This window comes from Anomalospiza imberbis, chromosome 2 (genome assembly GCF_031753505.1).
Source record: "Anomalospiza imberbis isolate Cuckoo-Finch-1a 21T00152 chromosome 2, ASM3175350v1, whole genome shotgun sequence".
Taxonomy (NCBI): domain Eukaryota; kingdom Metazoa; phylum Chordata; class Aves; order Passeriformes; family Viduidae; genus Anomalospiza; species Anomalospiza imberbis.
In genome coordinates, this window is record NC_089682.1 from 13,907,305 (window position 1) to 13,922,288 (window position 14,984).

Sequence of the window (14,984 nt, forward strand, 5' to 3'; positions counted from 1 at the left end):
AGCATGCAGATGGCCTCAGTTTTCTTCAGTCACAAAGTGTTCTCAGCACAATTTTCTATTCTTGACTCAGGCTCTCTACAGCTTTTGACATCTGCTGTAGTTTGCTGCTCTTGGTGCTGACTGCTACAGAGACAGACCCTGTGGCTGTGCTGCTGTAACTCGCTGCTCACTGGGCTCTGCAGGGAGCCATGAGCTGGCTGGAGTGTGTTCAACACATGGCAGATAAATCATCTCTGTCTTTATCAGGTGTCACGGGCTGGCTCAGTGCCAGAGGTTCCTGCAGCTGGGGGAGCATTAGGTGTGACTGAGAGCCAGCTGGCTGGAGAGGTGGGCAAGGCCTCTCAGGAGCAGGGCACCAGTTCTAAAGGGGGCACAAGCAAGTTCATTTTGTGCCTTGGGCTGCTGCTGAATATCCATGTGATAGCTGGGCCCACATTTCTCATGCTGCAGTGGCTTGGAGTTATTTGAACATTTTGTGTGTTGTTCTTGGTGTTTCAGGGTTGATGTAAACAGAATCCAGAGTAAAATTCAAGGTGATTTACATCCTAGTCATGTGAGAAGGCACCTCTCTCTACATGCTGCCCTCTGGTCTTTGCACTCACAGGCTAGAGCAGCACATTAGGAGTCTTTGGGGTTTGGCACTGATCCCGTTCTGCCTCTGTTACCCTCCAGATGGGATGAGGGAGTCCTTTCCCCAGACCTCATAGGAACAGGGAGGCTGAAGCTCAGTGAAGTTCTACTTGCTCTGGCTGTGGTTCCCTCTGCCCGTGGCTTGTGTGTAGGTGTTATTTGTATCAGAGCTGAAGCGAAGGAAGCAGCTGTTCCTGCTCTGTGTCTGCAGTGACTAACATGGAGAGCTGCTCAACACTCACCCAAGTCCTCAAAATCATGTAACTTCACAGGGCAAATGCAAGTCCTGGCTTGGTTCTGCAGAACTGTAGTGAAGAGTCTGTGTATGGGGCAGGGAATTGTATGGTTTGGTGAGGGAAGGGGAAGTGAGTTCTCAGGCATGTGGGATCAACCAAGAGTAATAATGTAGTGGTGCAGATTGGAGATGGAAGGTGCCTGTTGACTTTTCAAGGATGACCCTGGTGAAAAGCTGACACACATTTCAGTTGCTGTTTTTCCAGTTGCACAGACTCTAGAACACCATGTCAAAAACAGGTAGAGGTGGGAAGAAGCAAGATGACATCCTCAGGAAAGGGTTCTCCAGTGCACACAAGTATGTCTTACATGGAGATGTTCTTTTCACTTCAAAGAAGAAATTCTTGTCCATCAACCACAAGAGTTTCTAATGATCACATGTCAGTACTTGGGAAAAACTACAACTACTCCCTTAAAACTAGGAGCCACAGTTAGGGAGATTGGCACAGGACACTATCCCCCACATCCATCTGTTAACAGTGTAGGGACAGGAACAAAACTCAGAAAATGTAAAACAGAATCAATCTTACCAACAAATACACTACAAATTTAAGCATAGAAAAATTTACTGGTTCAGCCCTTAAATCACATGAACTGGTAGAGGTGTGTTTTTTTCAGTGCAGATGTACTGATTTATGTAGTGTAGGGTATGTTCTTAGTAGCTGAAAAATATTTTCAAGCTTTACACAGACTGGAAATTCAATTCAACCACTGTATCTTATTCCTGGCTTTTAAGTTAGCTGCTGTTGCCACTGGACTACAGACAAATGTACCATAACCAAGTGGCTCTTTTCTAGCTGTATTTCTAGAATGTGACCAAACACACAAGATTTTTGCAGAAATTAAGAATTCTATTAATAGCAAAAGTGATGAATCTAAGCCCGTGATGCTAAGTGGATTTGGGGAAGACTGAGCATTTAAATAAAACCTAAAGAGAAAACACGTATTTCGTAAGAATATTCTCTGATAACTAATGAGGTACCTGTACTTCACACAGGTTAGACTTCTGTTTAAATAATGAGCCCTTTAATGTTTTATTACTGTTGCATATTAATCAAACTCACAAAAGTACCAAAATTAATGAAATTTTATTGGCGAAAATCAAGTTGAATGTGACCTACTGAATTCAACAGAAGCGAGCCTCAGTTTAGTTTATCAAAATACTTCAGTTTTCCAGATGGATCTGGAATTATCTGTGCAAGAAAGAAAATGAAAATGTTAGTCAAAAACCAAAGCCAGGAAAACATAGCAAACTATAAAGCTAGAACAGCACAGTATTTCACAGTAAGATGCTAGTGCCAACTCACTTGCAACACTGAAGAGTAATTTATCAGTTGATTTGGCACTAGATTACTGTGCATCTCTAAAGGTGTCTACCAGCAGTAGCAGAGAGATTCAACCAATTGAGGCATGAGAGAGTGCAGCCTACCAAAGGAAGAATTTTGACAGCTTGCCCCAAAAGCAAGATATTTTGGTAAATTAGTATCTGCAGTCTAGAGGCTTAGAATTTACTTACAGTTCTTCCCTTGGCCACCACACTCTCATGGCTTCCTCTGGTTTGATCTAATTAAATCAAACAAATTCAGAAGGCATGACTACATCTTTGAGAAAGGCTTTTTCAACTACTCTGCTATTGTCTGCATCTTTTGCACAGAGGAGGTGGAGAATGCTTATGTACTGCTTTGTATTACTAAACTGGGAGTGTTGGAGCTGTTAATATCAGCATTGTAAGACTGTTTGTTAGAAAATATATCAATGTCATGTTAGCTAGGTGATCCTAGCTATGGAGGGCAGAACTTTTTAGTGCCAAAATACGAATGTTGGGCCAGCCTGCCCTCTTTCATTTTACAGTCTTAATATCCAGCTTCCCCCATTATGATACTCCTCTGCTAGCTTGAAAAAATTGACTCCCAGCCTCAAGTCATCCTAGGAAACTTTCACATCCAGCAAACAAACATGGTTTAACATTCCACTGTTTTTTACTATTAAGTACAATGCTCACTAACTCCGCTTAGAGGCTGCTGGAACCTGGTTTTTGTTGAGCCAGCTCTTTAACAACAGTGCTCTGTCATCACCAGATGGTTCAGGAGGAAGCCACATGCTCAAATAAGTGACAGTGATCTCATCTGAACAAGGCGGCTCAGACCTCTGGTGAAAGTTTCATTATTCTGCTGAGGCTCGCTCTGGGCCAGGGAACACAAACAAGTTCAATGAGTGTTTATGTGAACTCTGGCTCCTCTGCCTCCAGTCACATGGAGCCCAGGAGTAGCAAAGAAGGGAGGGCAATTGCACAGCAAAGCAGTGCTCCCTGCTGGAGTGCTGATAGTGGCACTGGCTCTGGCACATACCACAGCAGCCTGGGAACTTCGGTCTGTCTTTTTTTAAATAGTGCCCAGGATCTGCAGTAAGAACCACCAAGAACTTATATGGACAAATAACCAAGAAGATACAAGAAACTCAAGAGTTTTGAACTTTCCCTCATCAGGCGTTAACAGGAAAAAGTTCTTGATCACAAAGTCATTGCTGATCAAGTGAATTTTGTTCACACACCAGGAGTTTGAAACAACTGCGAGATGTCTAGTGTGAGGGAAACAATCCCCTAATGAAATCAATAGTAATCCAAATGGTCTAAGTTAATAATGCAACATTACTCATACCTTCTCACTGAAAGTTGCTGAGATTTTGGATTTGGCTCTAGTAGAAATGGTAACTGAATGCTTGTTAGTACTACATGCATGTTAATATAAACAGTGACTTACTGTTTCACTGCCAGGTTTCCAACCAGCAGGGCAAACTGAAAAAAAGGGGACAAAGTTAGCTCAAGTATTTTTACACACACAGACTTTTGTGTCCTTAATATTCTCTTTCTGACTTTTAAGTAAAACACCATGAAATGTCACATGTCAATATCTGAAACTATTAAATGTGCAGTTTTCTTTACACATGGGATGGTGACCTAGCAGTTTATCCCTGACACCACCCACCACTTCAGTTACCTGAAAACTGCTGATCTCTGGATGGATGCCTATGCCTTAGTTTAATTCTTGTACTCTTCTAAACGAAGTACTGGCAAAGCAGTATCTGAGAATGAACACCTACTCTAGTAAAACAGAAGTTTTGCAATACAATTCAGGTGACTACACAGAGATCTACCTTTTTTTCTTTAAAACCAAAACTAGAGGCATTTTTTAACAAAGAGAGCAGTTCAAAGGTTCCACACGAGGCTAATTTTATTTTTAACCTTGCTTAGGAACAAAGGAATTGCAGCATGTGCTTACCACAGAGTGCCTGGGAGCCCTGGGACCACCTGGACAGCTGCATATTCTGGAGTAAAGCTCTCATCTATTCAGAGCTCTCCCTCTTGAGGCTTCAGCCCAAGCAGTTATGTTATATTACACTGCTTTAAGACAGGCTGGCAAACAAAACACCTCAAATGCTAGAAGGAATTGTGGATTACTGTTGTTCTGTGCAAAGAAGAATACAGAATAATAGTTCTTCCTGTACAAAGAAGGAGAGTTTCTACAAAAGCTCTTCTCAACATTCATGTAAAAGCTGGGGAAAAAAAGTAGTATTCTGGAAACACTGCAAATCAACATTCTGTAAGTTGGCTTTGTACTAAATGTGGGTAAATTTCCTTAGTCAGTTGTGCATAGCCTAAGTACCAGCATCTATTTTTTCAACTCTGTACAGCACAGCAGAATAATGATCTGTACCTTCACGTAAAGGTACTTTCAAATGCTTGGAGACATTGAGTTGTACTGAAGTTAGGTTGCTAAATGTGTATTCATATCTAAACAAATCTTCCAAGAAGTTATTTAAAGAAATGTGAAAAAGTTCACCCCATGCTTGAACTGGAGGAATAAGAATTTTTAATACAAAGTAATGATCTGAAGACAGTAAAATTTCTTTGTTGGGGAAAGATGATCACACAGCACTTATACAAAAAACACAAGTAATGGTACTATAATTTTCACAGTATCACCATGTATCTTGCCAAGAAACACTCATTACTTGTCACAGGTCCTCACTGAATGACACAGGACAAGGATGGCCTGCATCTCCATTATTTTAGTATGCAAAAATGTACTGAAATATTGGGCCTCATTCTTCACAGCCTCACTTTTTGTACAAAGTTATGCCTGTGACACATGGCACATCATGCCAAAATTCAGACTGCAGGAATGCTTTATGCTCTTGTTCTCATGGATGTGAAACAAAATATAAATTACTATTCTAGAAACATCCTAAGGACCTGGGACCACGGAATCAAGCAAGGCAATCAAACCACTTCAGTCACTGTATGAAGCCAGTCCTTAATGCTACTGAACATCCTTCCTCCAAAAAGTTAATACAGCTTCCAGGCTAAGTAAAACAATCTTCAATATGGCAATACTTAAAAGAGCACCTTCTCCATGTTTGTCTGTGTACTGGAATGCTTGTACTAAACGAAGTGTTTCATCCACTGATCTCCCAACAGGAAGGTCGTTCATTGTGATCTGTCGAAGGATTCTCTTATTGTCAATAATGAAAAGGCCTCTGTGGGTAAAAAAATTGTGTTTGTGTTAGGAAACAGAATTAATAATAGTGGTGTTTTCATGCACTATTTTATGTCTGCTGGATGGGAGGAATTTGATCTCTGCAAACATCATATAATACCACCAGTAACCTACTATTCTTTACCAGGGTATCAGAGGACATGAGCTGAGCTCCAGTTAAAACCAAAAAGATATACTTCTTTGCAGAACATAGAACTAAGCTCTCACAGGCCCTGCCAGGGGATGCTGCAGATGCTAGGGCATTACAGGGATCACAAAAGAAACTACTCAGTTTTAGGCAAATTTTTCTCTTCAGGTAATCTTAGTCTTGACTCTACCTAGACTTGGGAGGTCCCTGAGCAACTGCAGTTTTGGGGAATCCTGCTCATTTGCCCTGGTCTAGGTATCTGCTGATGCCTGCTGTTAAACAGGATATTAACCTTGACCCCTCTTTTGATTCATTATGACTAAATTTTTTGTGTTCTTCAATATTTGCTACTTGCCATGAACCCCCAAGTAAAAGCTGCTCTAAAAGAAAAATTTCAAATGCTTCTTTAAATATTAAACAGTAAGTATTCAGCAAAAACCCAACCAAACTGCAACCCAGTGAAATACCTAAGTGTATGCCCTTGATCTTCCAGATACACTCCATAATCCTTTGAAATCTGGTGTGTCAGATCAGAAAGAAGAGGAATCTTCATTGGTCCAAGTCCTCCTTGTTTACGAGGAGTATTAATCCTTTGAAGGAAAGGAAATATAGATGTATTTCTCATACAGATTTATATTCCCTACACAAGTCAGAAATCACAAGCTACATCAGTATGGAAAGAAGGATCTAGTGCCAGTGACATTTTTTCTGTTCTGCACACAAAGGAGATGAACAGTATTTGTGGCTTGAACAAAATGTTCAGTAGATCTTTTGCAGGTTTTGGCCACATCTGTCAGTGATGACCTTTTTCTTATCAGTTCCATTTGCTTTATGCCAACATGCTCATGAACTGGGACAAGTGAAGCATTTACTGATAGTTTCATTAATATTTTCTTTTTCTATTAGTAGTATTTTTTGGACTGAGACATGACACATTGCAAGCAATACACATTAAACAAGCTTAAAAAATAAAGGCACTTTCACATACTAGGATTAAAATTTACTTTAAACATTTTGTCAATAGCATCACACTTCACACTTTCACACATTATGATATACCTCCACAGGCTAAAAATCTGGGGAGTACTGTTCTTTTGCTCAGTTGGAATCATGAATAATGTTTAGTGAAAGACAAGAGAAAGATACATACCATGCTAAGTGAGTGAATTTTGAGTCCACAGAACATGCTACTACTTCAGTATTTATTGCTCTGAATTCTTCAATTCGGTCACTGAAGGCAATGATCTCAGTTGGACAGACAAATGTACTAGATAATTTAAGACAAGATAAAAGTCAAAATTTCATGAGAAAGCCAGTAAATTCTCTGCCTAACTTAAAATGGTATATTTATAATAAATTATTTCAGCTTTTGCTTATTTTTATTGCTCCTTCAAGTATTTAACCAAAATGCTGCCTGACAAATCCTCCATCCTCAGACTCCAGCTTAGTTACTAATGGATTATTTCTGAAGACTATAAATCTATGGTTATTTTACAATCTGCATTGAGAGCTTGTACAGTTACTTTCTTTTAGACTTTACAAATCTGGCTGAATTTAAGCACTATAAACCAATTCTTTCAGAGGATCATACTATAATTTGTTGTTACTGTGCAAATCTGCAAGTTTTAACTAATTTGTCTTCAACATTTTCTATTACAGAAGAACTGAAGTAGTAAAGCTAATGATGTTATCATATTAAAAGTAGTTATGCATCTCTGTCCTATCTTCATTTTGTGGAAAAGAATGGGATTGTCCTTTAAAAAGCAGAGATGTTTTCACTCAATCATTGAAGTTACTGCATTCTAAATAAAGGAGGTTAACGCTAAGTGCTCACAGGATGTTATGGGATGAGCTTAAAGGGAAAATGCTCACCTCTTGGATATATTGTATGCACTCTAGAAAGGAGGCTTTCTTCTACTTGCAGCACTGATTTACAGCATGAAACAGAACAAAGAGTCTGCCTAACTAGGTTAGGCAGTTGTTTGTTTTGTGTGGAAACACAAATTAGTGGACACAGTTACTAGGACAAAGACTGTGGTGCAATTTTACCAGTGCATGATGAGAAAACAAATGCCAAGAATGTATTTTCTTCTGTCATTCCTTTCTTCTCTCCCAAATTCTTACCAAACAAAAAATACAAGACCTCAAAAAAGAGAAGAATTAATGAATTATGAATCTAGTGTAGCTGCACTCAGTGGTATGCCTACAGTGCTCCTACTTACAAGTCAAGAGGATAGAAGAAGAAGACAAGATATTTTCCTTCATAATCTGTTAGCTTCAGCTCTTTAAACTCTCCATTAATGACTGCAGTTCCCTCCCAGTAAGGTGCTGGCTTGGAGACTGAAATGCAAAGAATGTTGAATTATAAGTCAGAATATAACACATGTGTTCAAACCAAGCTGCCCAAGGACAGCTGTTCTTCCTTTTGCTTGAAGAACAACCTGCAGCACAGTTCCAAGATGAAAGTGCTTTCCAGCTCTAAACAGGGGAGTACAGAATGATGAAGAAATGAAGGCTTTAGTACACATACAAAGTAAATAATTTGACCAACTTGTGCTCATACATGAGCCCTGCTGATCACTGATAATCAAGGCCACACAAACCTTATCTGGGCCGCCTGAACAAACCCTGAGTGCACTGCCAGCTCAAGGCACCTGCTAGACTGCAGGGGAAAGCTCCTTAATACTTCAGGGACTCTCATTGTTCTGTTAAAAATAGCTGTTGGGAACCAGAAGCACAGAATAGTTCAAATTCACTTTGCTTTTTAGCCATGGAAACCTGTCTGGAATTCTGGTCCACAAAAAATATATGCCACAACGTGGTTAATGACAAATGCCTAAAAATGCAGCATATGTTTATTAATTTACAACTCCTAAGCAAATTTTAACTTGAAAAAAGCTATGTTTTAAAAATATACCCAGTTGAAAAGCATGAAATATATTTAGTATTCCTATCAGAATGGATTAACCTTGAATTTAAAATATTAAAAATTAATCTGCCAGGCCGTATTTTCATACCACTGTGAACTCTGAGACAAAGGATAGGGTATGCTGGAATTACAAGGTGGTGTGAATACACTTGCCATGTCAAGGACATTGACATATATCTCAAAAAAATTAGCGAAAAGCTCCTGAGAAAAATATATGGAATCTTAAATATCATCTGGATGATGCCTGAACTGTTTGGCTCTCCTTTCCTTAGGACAACCCACAGCTGCAGAATTTAATTAGCAAGGATGTATAACAAGGACCTTCAGATTAGGAGGGAGAAGGAAAAGATATTAAACAAAATACTGTATCTCTTGACCCCCTTCTAAATTAAGGTAGTTGTTTTTGCAGTTGTTTTATAAACATCTGGCTGTAATAACTTACGTTGCAAAGGGAGAAAAACTCAAACAGTATCGGTTACAAACTGCAAACGCTGAAAACAGAATGTATGCCCTGGCTCCGTAAAGGAAAAGGATTTTAAATTCTCACGGGGAAGATAATATCTGTGTGATCTCTCTGTACTCTCCGTCCTGCAGGACAGGACTTTGAGCAGGCGTCCCTGAACATCTCACAGCGATGCGATTTACGGCGTTTGTCCCCACGTCTGCCGTGTAAAGCATCTGAACCGCGCCAGAGCTAGGCACGAGAGCAGCGCCAAAGCCAGCGCGGTGGCGGCGGGTTACGAGAGGCGCCCGTTCACTGCTCCTGACCGCAGCGGGAGCGCAAAACATCCCTGTGGATCCCCTGAAGCGCTTCCCTCAACTCCTTCGCCATTTCTGGAACCACGGACCTCGCTGGACGGCCGTGAGACGGCGGCGGGGACCACGATGGAAACGTAGCTCTGGAAGGAGCCGGTCCCCTCCCCCTCCTTCCCTCTGCCGCGCCTGCCGAGGCCGGCCCGGAGGCCGCGGGCAGAGCCGGCGTGGGGCGGGAAGGGCCCGGGAGCCCCGCGCTCCGCCTGACGTGGCGCGGCCGCCGCTCCGCGGCCCCGGGGGCACTGCGGGCACGTCCCCGCCCGGCCCCGGCGCTCCCCGAGCCCCGGCCGCGCCCCGCACCTACTCTTGGCCTGGCTGAGGTGCAGCGAGTGGTCGGAGACGGGCAGCCGGGCCGCCTCCCCGGGGTACACCTGCCCGCCCGCGTAGTAATGGCACTGCTCGTCCCCGCGCTGCCGCGCCGGGCGCGGCTCCTCCGCCTCCGCTTCGCCTCCCAGCGCCGCCGCCAGCAGCAGCACCAGCAGCAGCTCGGGGCGCCGGGCCCCGGCCCCGCCGCCCGCCTCCATGTCCCGCCGAGCGACTGCACGTCCCCGCGGCGCGGCGAGGGGCGGCGGCGGCGGGGAGGAGCTTGGCCCGCACACCCGCCCGCCACATGGCCCGGCCGGGGCTCAGGGGCACGGGCGGGGCCCCTGCACAGCCACCCCGGGTCCGGTATAGGAGCCCGGGCCCTGCACAGCCACCCCGGGTCCGGTATAGGAGCCCGGGCCCTGCACAGCCACCCCGGGACACGGCACAGCCAGCCCGGGTCCGGTATAGGAGCCCCAGCCCGGCACAGCCAGCCCGGGTCCGGTATAGGAGCCCCAGCCCGGCACAGCCAGCCCGGGTCCGGTATAGGAGCCCCAGCCCGGCACAGCCAGCCCGGGTCCGGTATAGGAGCCCCAGCGCGGTACAGCCACCCACCCCGGGCCGTGCCCCTGCCCCGGGCGCTGAGCGCGGGCAGTGCCGGCGGGGCTGCGAGCTCGTGTTCCGGGCTCGGAGGAAACGGGAATGATGGACGTGTGTCGGGAAAGAGGGGAAAGGAACACGTGTGTGTGGAGAGAGAGCGCGCACGTATGCGGATTGCAGAAGGAAGCTATGATTGTGAGACGCTCCCTATCTGCTGTCGTCTCTCATCTGTGGCAGCGTGGGTTCTGTGGGCACGGCTCCACTCGCGGCCATAGCCAGCTATGCCAAACGCAGACTGTGCGCTCTGGCCTCATGAATACAGGAGATGCAGAAAAGGGTACTGCCTCGGGCCCAAACCCTTGAATTGTTGCCAGCTGGGCAGCAGCTCATGAATGGGCACCATGTAGTGCACGTGGTGACTTTGTAAGAGTGTGGTTAGACATAAATTAAATACTAAGTGTCTTAATTCACAGAATCACAAAATGGTTTGGGTTGGAAGGGACCTTTAAAGATAATCTATTCTAATACGCCTCCAATGGCAGGCTCATTTTCAGCTAGATCAGGTTGCTTAGAGCCCTGTCCAGCCTGACCTTGAATGTTTTCAGGGTTGGGGCATCCACCTCTGGTCAACCTGTGCTAGTATTTTGCCACCCTCATTGTAAAAATGTCTTCTTTTGATGTGGTGTTAAACTACTGTTTTGTAATTCGAAACCATTACTCCTCGTCCTATCACAACAGGCCCTGCTAAAAAGTCTGTCCCCATCTTCCTTACAAGCCCCCTTTAGGTACTGGAAGGCTGCTCTAAGGTCTCTCTGGAGCCTTCTCTTCTCCAGGCTGAACAACCTCAACGTTTGCAGAAAAGATGCTCCAGCACTTTGATAATTTCTGTGACCAGATGCCTTCGTTCAATTTTGCCCAGTGAGAGGTCATTTTTCTCAGTGCTGAGTAGATTGTGACTCATATCACAAAACAATTACACATGTCACAGATAAGCATTGATTGAATGTAATTCTGCAGTGCATTTAATAACAAGATTTTGAAGACAGTAAGTAGGCTTTGACAAGCAGTTGGTAAGGTTTTGCCGCACAATTTCTGGTTGAACTAGGCATACCTATTGGACAGGGACAGGTCAGGTCATCTGTCAATTAAATTGTACCCAGGATCCTTAAAAATAAGGGTGTGGAAGAGCTGGAGCTGTCCCTTATCCAAAGTGTTGACCTTTTGTGCTTTGAGCTCTGTGGATGCCATCCTCTGGGAAAACTGGTGGTCCAGGAAAAGCTCTCCAGACTGATGATGTCAGGAATGTCTGCATTGCAGCCTGTCTCTGCAGATGATGTGTGATAAATGCTTCAGGATGCTGTGGTACCTGTGCCAGAATGGACAGTACAATTTCTCTTTTTTTCCCTTTTCCCTCAAATGATACAGAACAGGCATGTAAAGAGCAGAGGCAAAAGAATATACTGAGGGCCATTTTCAAAGAATAAAGGCTTTGTAAAAGAAGAAAAGGATTAGCAAGGCACTTGTGATTATACATTGTGTCTTGAAAAAATCCTAATGTTTTTGTGGTTTCCTATAACAGATTTCACTCTTTAGAAAGATACTTCACAAAATTAAATTCACAGGAGTTGGAGAAACAAGATTTTTCGGGTGTGCTTGGACTTCTTAACCTATGATTTAATTGTTCCTTTCTCCCAAAGCTTGGACTTCTCTCCAGACAGGACTCCTATTCTTTCCCATCTCTTGGGCTATTTGCCTTTAAGTTCCAATCTAGATTCTACAAGTTAGGGTCATGCCACTCATATCCTTACTGCCACAGTAAAAATCTTCCTTGGGCACATTTGCCCACCTGAAGGAAGGGGTTGAAGGTTACTGAGGGTCGGAAGTGTAAGGCTTTGGAAGAGCCTTCTCATGAGTACAGGAGCAAAACACCTGCATATTTACCAGGCTTGATCAGCATGTGTGGAATTATAAAAAAAATGTATCAAATGTCTGCCTAAAGAGGATATGAACTTGATGGCACACAAGGTTCCCTTGTCCTGTATTTTTCACAGGGAGTTGGTGGTGGCCATTCTCTGATTAGACCTCCCCAAATGTTGAAAGCAGGATAGAACCTGTTCTTTTCAGTGCTGCTGTTTGAGTTTGACATCCCTCCCCTAGCAAGGTCATGTCATTAAAAGGAGGATGAAGAAAACCCATTTGCTCATGTTAAGCACTCTGGCTGTGGTGGAAAAAAGCACTTAAACAATCTGTGTATTCCCACTGATCTCAGAATCAGACGAGCTTTACATATAAGCTTGCTAAAATCTGTTGATAGATTACTGTCTTACATGATCTAACTTTAGTAGCACTGAATTTAATATCAAGTTTTCCTCAGTCTCAGTACTCATAAGAAAAGTGACAGTCTTGGCCTCTGTGAGTTCACAGAGAAAGTTATTTCAGTTGACCCTGCTCTTTTCTTTGTGCTGGTGTTTTGAGCTGTAGGATATTGCAATGATTTGAAAGGTAGACATACAGTAAGGTTGAAAAAAAAAAGAGCAGTTGCAAGGTATGGACTTTGAATAATATTAACACCCTTCAGTTGAAAGATATTCCTATGTATTTCTAAATGTGAGAGAAAACCAGTAAAATCAATGCAGTAAAAATAGAAAAAAAGCAGGCCTCTGGTGAGTGGAGAAAATGCTGAAGGACAAAAAAAGGTTTTATCTGCAGAATATAATGTCAGTTTAATAGCACTAATTTGAGGTTCATATGTGATTAAGTGTATATATAGGCATGGAACAGAGTTCAAAAGAGCCACAAGAAAGACTTTCTGGCTGATGCTATACTCTCAAGACTTCTGCAAGTGATTAAAAAATGAAAACAATTCATAAGTGGAATCCATGATGAAATCCAAATATATATCACTCTTCAGAGTCTAAATGGAGAAGATGGGCAGCAGTATTTCTTTTCCCAGTGATTAAATACTTGACTGCATGCTGATTGTTGTGTTTCAATTGGTGATATTAAGTGATGCTGTTAAAATGTGATGAGAGAAACACTGCTACATTCATCCTGTTACACAGCTCTTCTGAAGCTGGGAAGGCTCAGCACATGTAAGGGGAAATCTCTTAAATCCTTCCTTTCTCCCACTGCGCCCAGGCAGCATCCCTCCTGTCATGCCCTATCCAGCCCTATGAGGAAGGTTCCGTTTTGGCAAAGGGCTTGACAGTGGCAGGATGTCATTGCCACAGTGGCACTGAAGTTATGTAAGCAGGGAGTGATTTAGGTTACTGAAGCAGTTTAGAAGTGGTTATGGAAGTTCTGTGTGGTAATAAAATACCTCACTGCAATTTAAATGACCAAACATAAAAATATCTTGGAAAAATTAGTGTAATATATTGTAGCAAGATACCCGTCACCATTTCCTGGAACAGATGGAGCAGATGTTCAATACTGTGCTGGTGAAACTAGCAGTTGGTTTTATCCTTCTCATGGTTACAGGGACATTTTAACAAATATATTGCATTGCCATAGTGCATGACAAAAAATCTATAGCATAGAAAACTTTGCTGGAGAAAGGAGGGTAGAAAACATCTGTTTTGTGAGAGGGATTGGAACAGAATGACCATAATTAAAATTAACAATTAGAGAACACTTCTCTTTGGCTCTTGCTAAGGCCAGACTGGTGGGGTCAGCTGTGTGTGCTGGCTGCAAAGGGGCCTTGAAGAAAAAGTGTATCAAGCTGGGAAGTGTTAGGTGGTGCCATTTGCTTTAACAGAGCTGCCTCCTTATCATAGCAGGGGTCCCCACCGGGTAATAATTAGCATTGACTCCATGATTCCAGAAGACTGATCAATCACTATCCTATCCTATCCTATCCTATCCTATCCTATCCTATCCTATCCTATCCTATCCTATCCTATCCTATCCTATCCTATCCTATCCTAAAGAAAAACCCATGACCCTTGCAGACAGTCCGATACAGCCAGACCAGATTGGTCCTTGAAATCCAAACACCATCACCAGTGGCCAATTCAGAAATCACCCTTTGGTAAACAAATCTCCATAACACATTCCACATGTGCACAACAGCAGGTGCAGCAAGTGAAGATAAGAATTGTTTCTCATTCTTTTCTCTGATCTTCTCACAGCCTTCCCCAGGACGATGCCTGGGAAAGTTGTGCCTGCTGCTCTCTGTGGAGAGAGCTGCAGCAACACATCCTGACTTCTGACTGCTGCTTGTGTTGTCAGCTATGTAGTATGACTGAGTAAACAAAAACATAGACTTTGTAAAATCTTCCCCTTTATACTATAGAAGCATCATAGATATGTTTATTCTTGCAGCCTGTCTTTGGAGAATGCATTAATATTTAGAGATGAATTTATGTTTTTCCTCTGCAGACACACCTGCCATAGAAAAGTTCTGCTTCTTTTCTTTCTCCTCCAGCCAGCTCTGCTTCCTATGTCACTGGTGTCAGAAACCCTGCAGGGCCTGTGGGATAGGAGCAGGGCAGAGCAGGTTACTGATGTGTTTGACTGAGCATGGCAACAAAGGGTGGTTGGTGCTGCTAGTCACTGGGTGAGGGGGGAGTATGGTTTCTAAAGCACCTCTGTTCTGAGCTTTCTTCTGCCTCTGTAATGGCTGACAGAATCTGCAAGTTTGTGAATAAAAACAAACATTGTGAAACCACCTTCTTGAGTTGACAAATCATGTAGTCCTTGCAAGACCTCATCAATTTTCCTTTGGCAGTCA

The 14,984-nt window shown here is 43.2% G+C and overlaps 1 protein-coding gene and 1 long non-coding RNA gene across 3 annotated transcripts; both read right to left on the bottom strand.

Annotated features, from left to right (window-relative positions):
- Window positions 1-1,993: 1,993 nt before the first annotated feature.
- On the bottom strand, window positions 1,994-9,917 carry PRDX4 (peroxiredoxin 4). 2 transcript variants are annotated; one of them, XM_068179872.1, is made up of 8 exons: window positions 9,654-9,917; window positions 7,830-7,947; window positions 6,758-6,874; window positions 6,075-6,197; window positions 5,330-5,460; window positions 3,684-3,718; window positions 2,441-2,487; window positions 1,994-2,117 (listed from the first exon to the last, which is right to left on the bottom strand). In XM_068179872.1, exons 1-8 carry the CDS (start codon window positions 9,871-9,873, stop codon window positions 2,114-2,116), a joined length of 795 nt encoding a protein of 264 aa, XP_068035973.1. In that variant the 5' UTR covers window positions 9,874-9,917; the 3' UTR covers window positions 1,994-2,113. The 2 variants fall into 2 exon arrangements, with proteins under 2 accessions (XP_068035973.1, XP_068035972.1); XM_068179871.1 differs by lacking the exon at window positions 2,441-2,487 and having other exon boundaries at window positions 9,654-9,916.
- A 3,368-nt stretch (window positions 9,918-13,285) lies between these two features.
- On the bottom strand, window positions 13,286-14,984 carry LOC137468297 (uncharacterized). Its single transcript, XR_010995850.1, has 2 exons — window positions 14,450-14,984; window positions 13,286-14,018 (listed from the first exon to the last, which is right to left on the bottom strand). It is a non-coding gene; the product is annotated as an uncharacterized lncRNA (long non-coding RNA).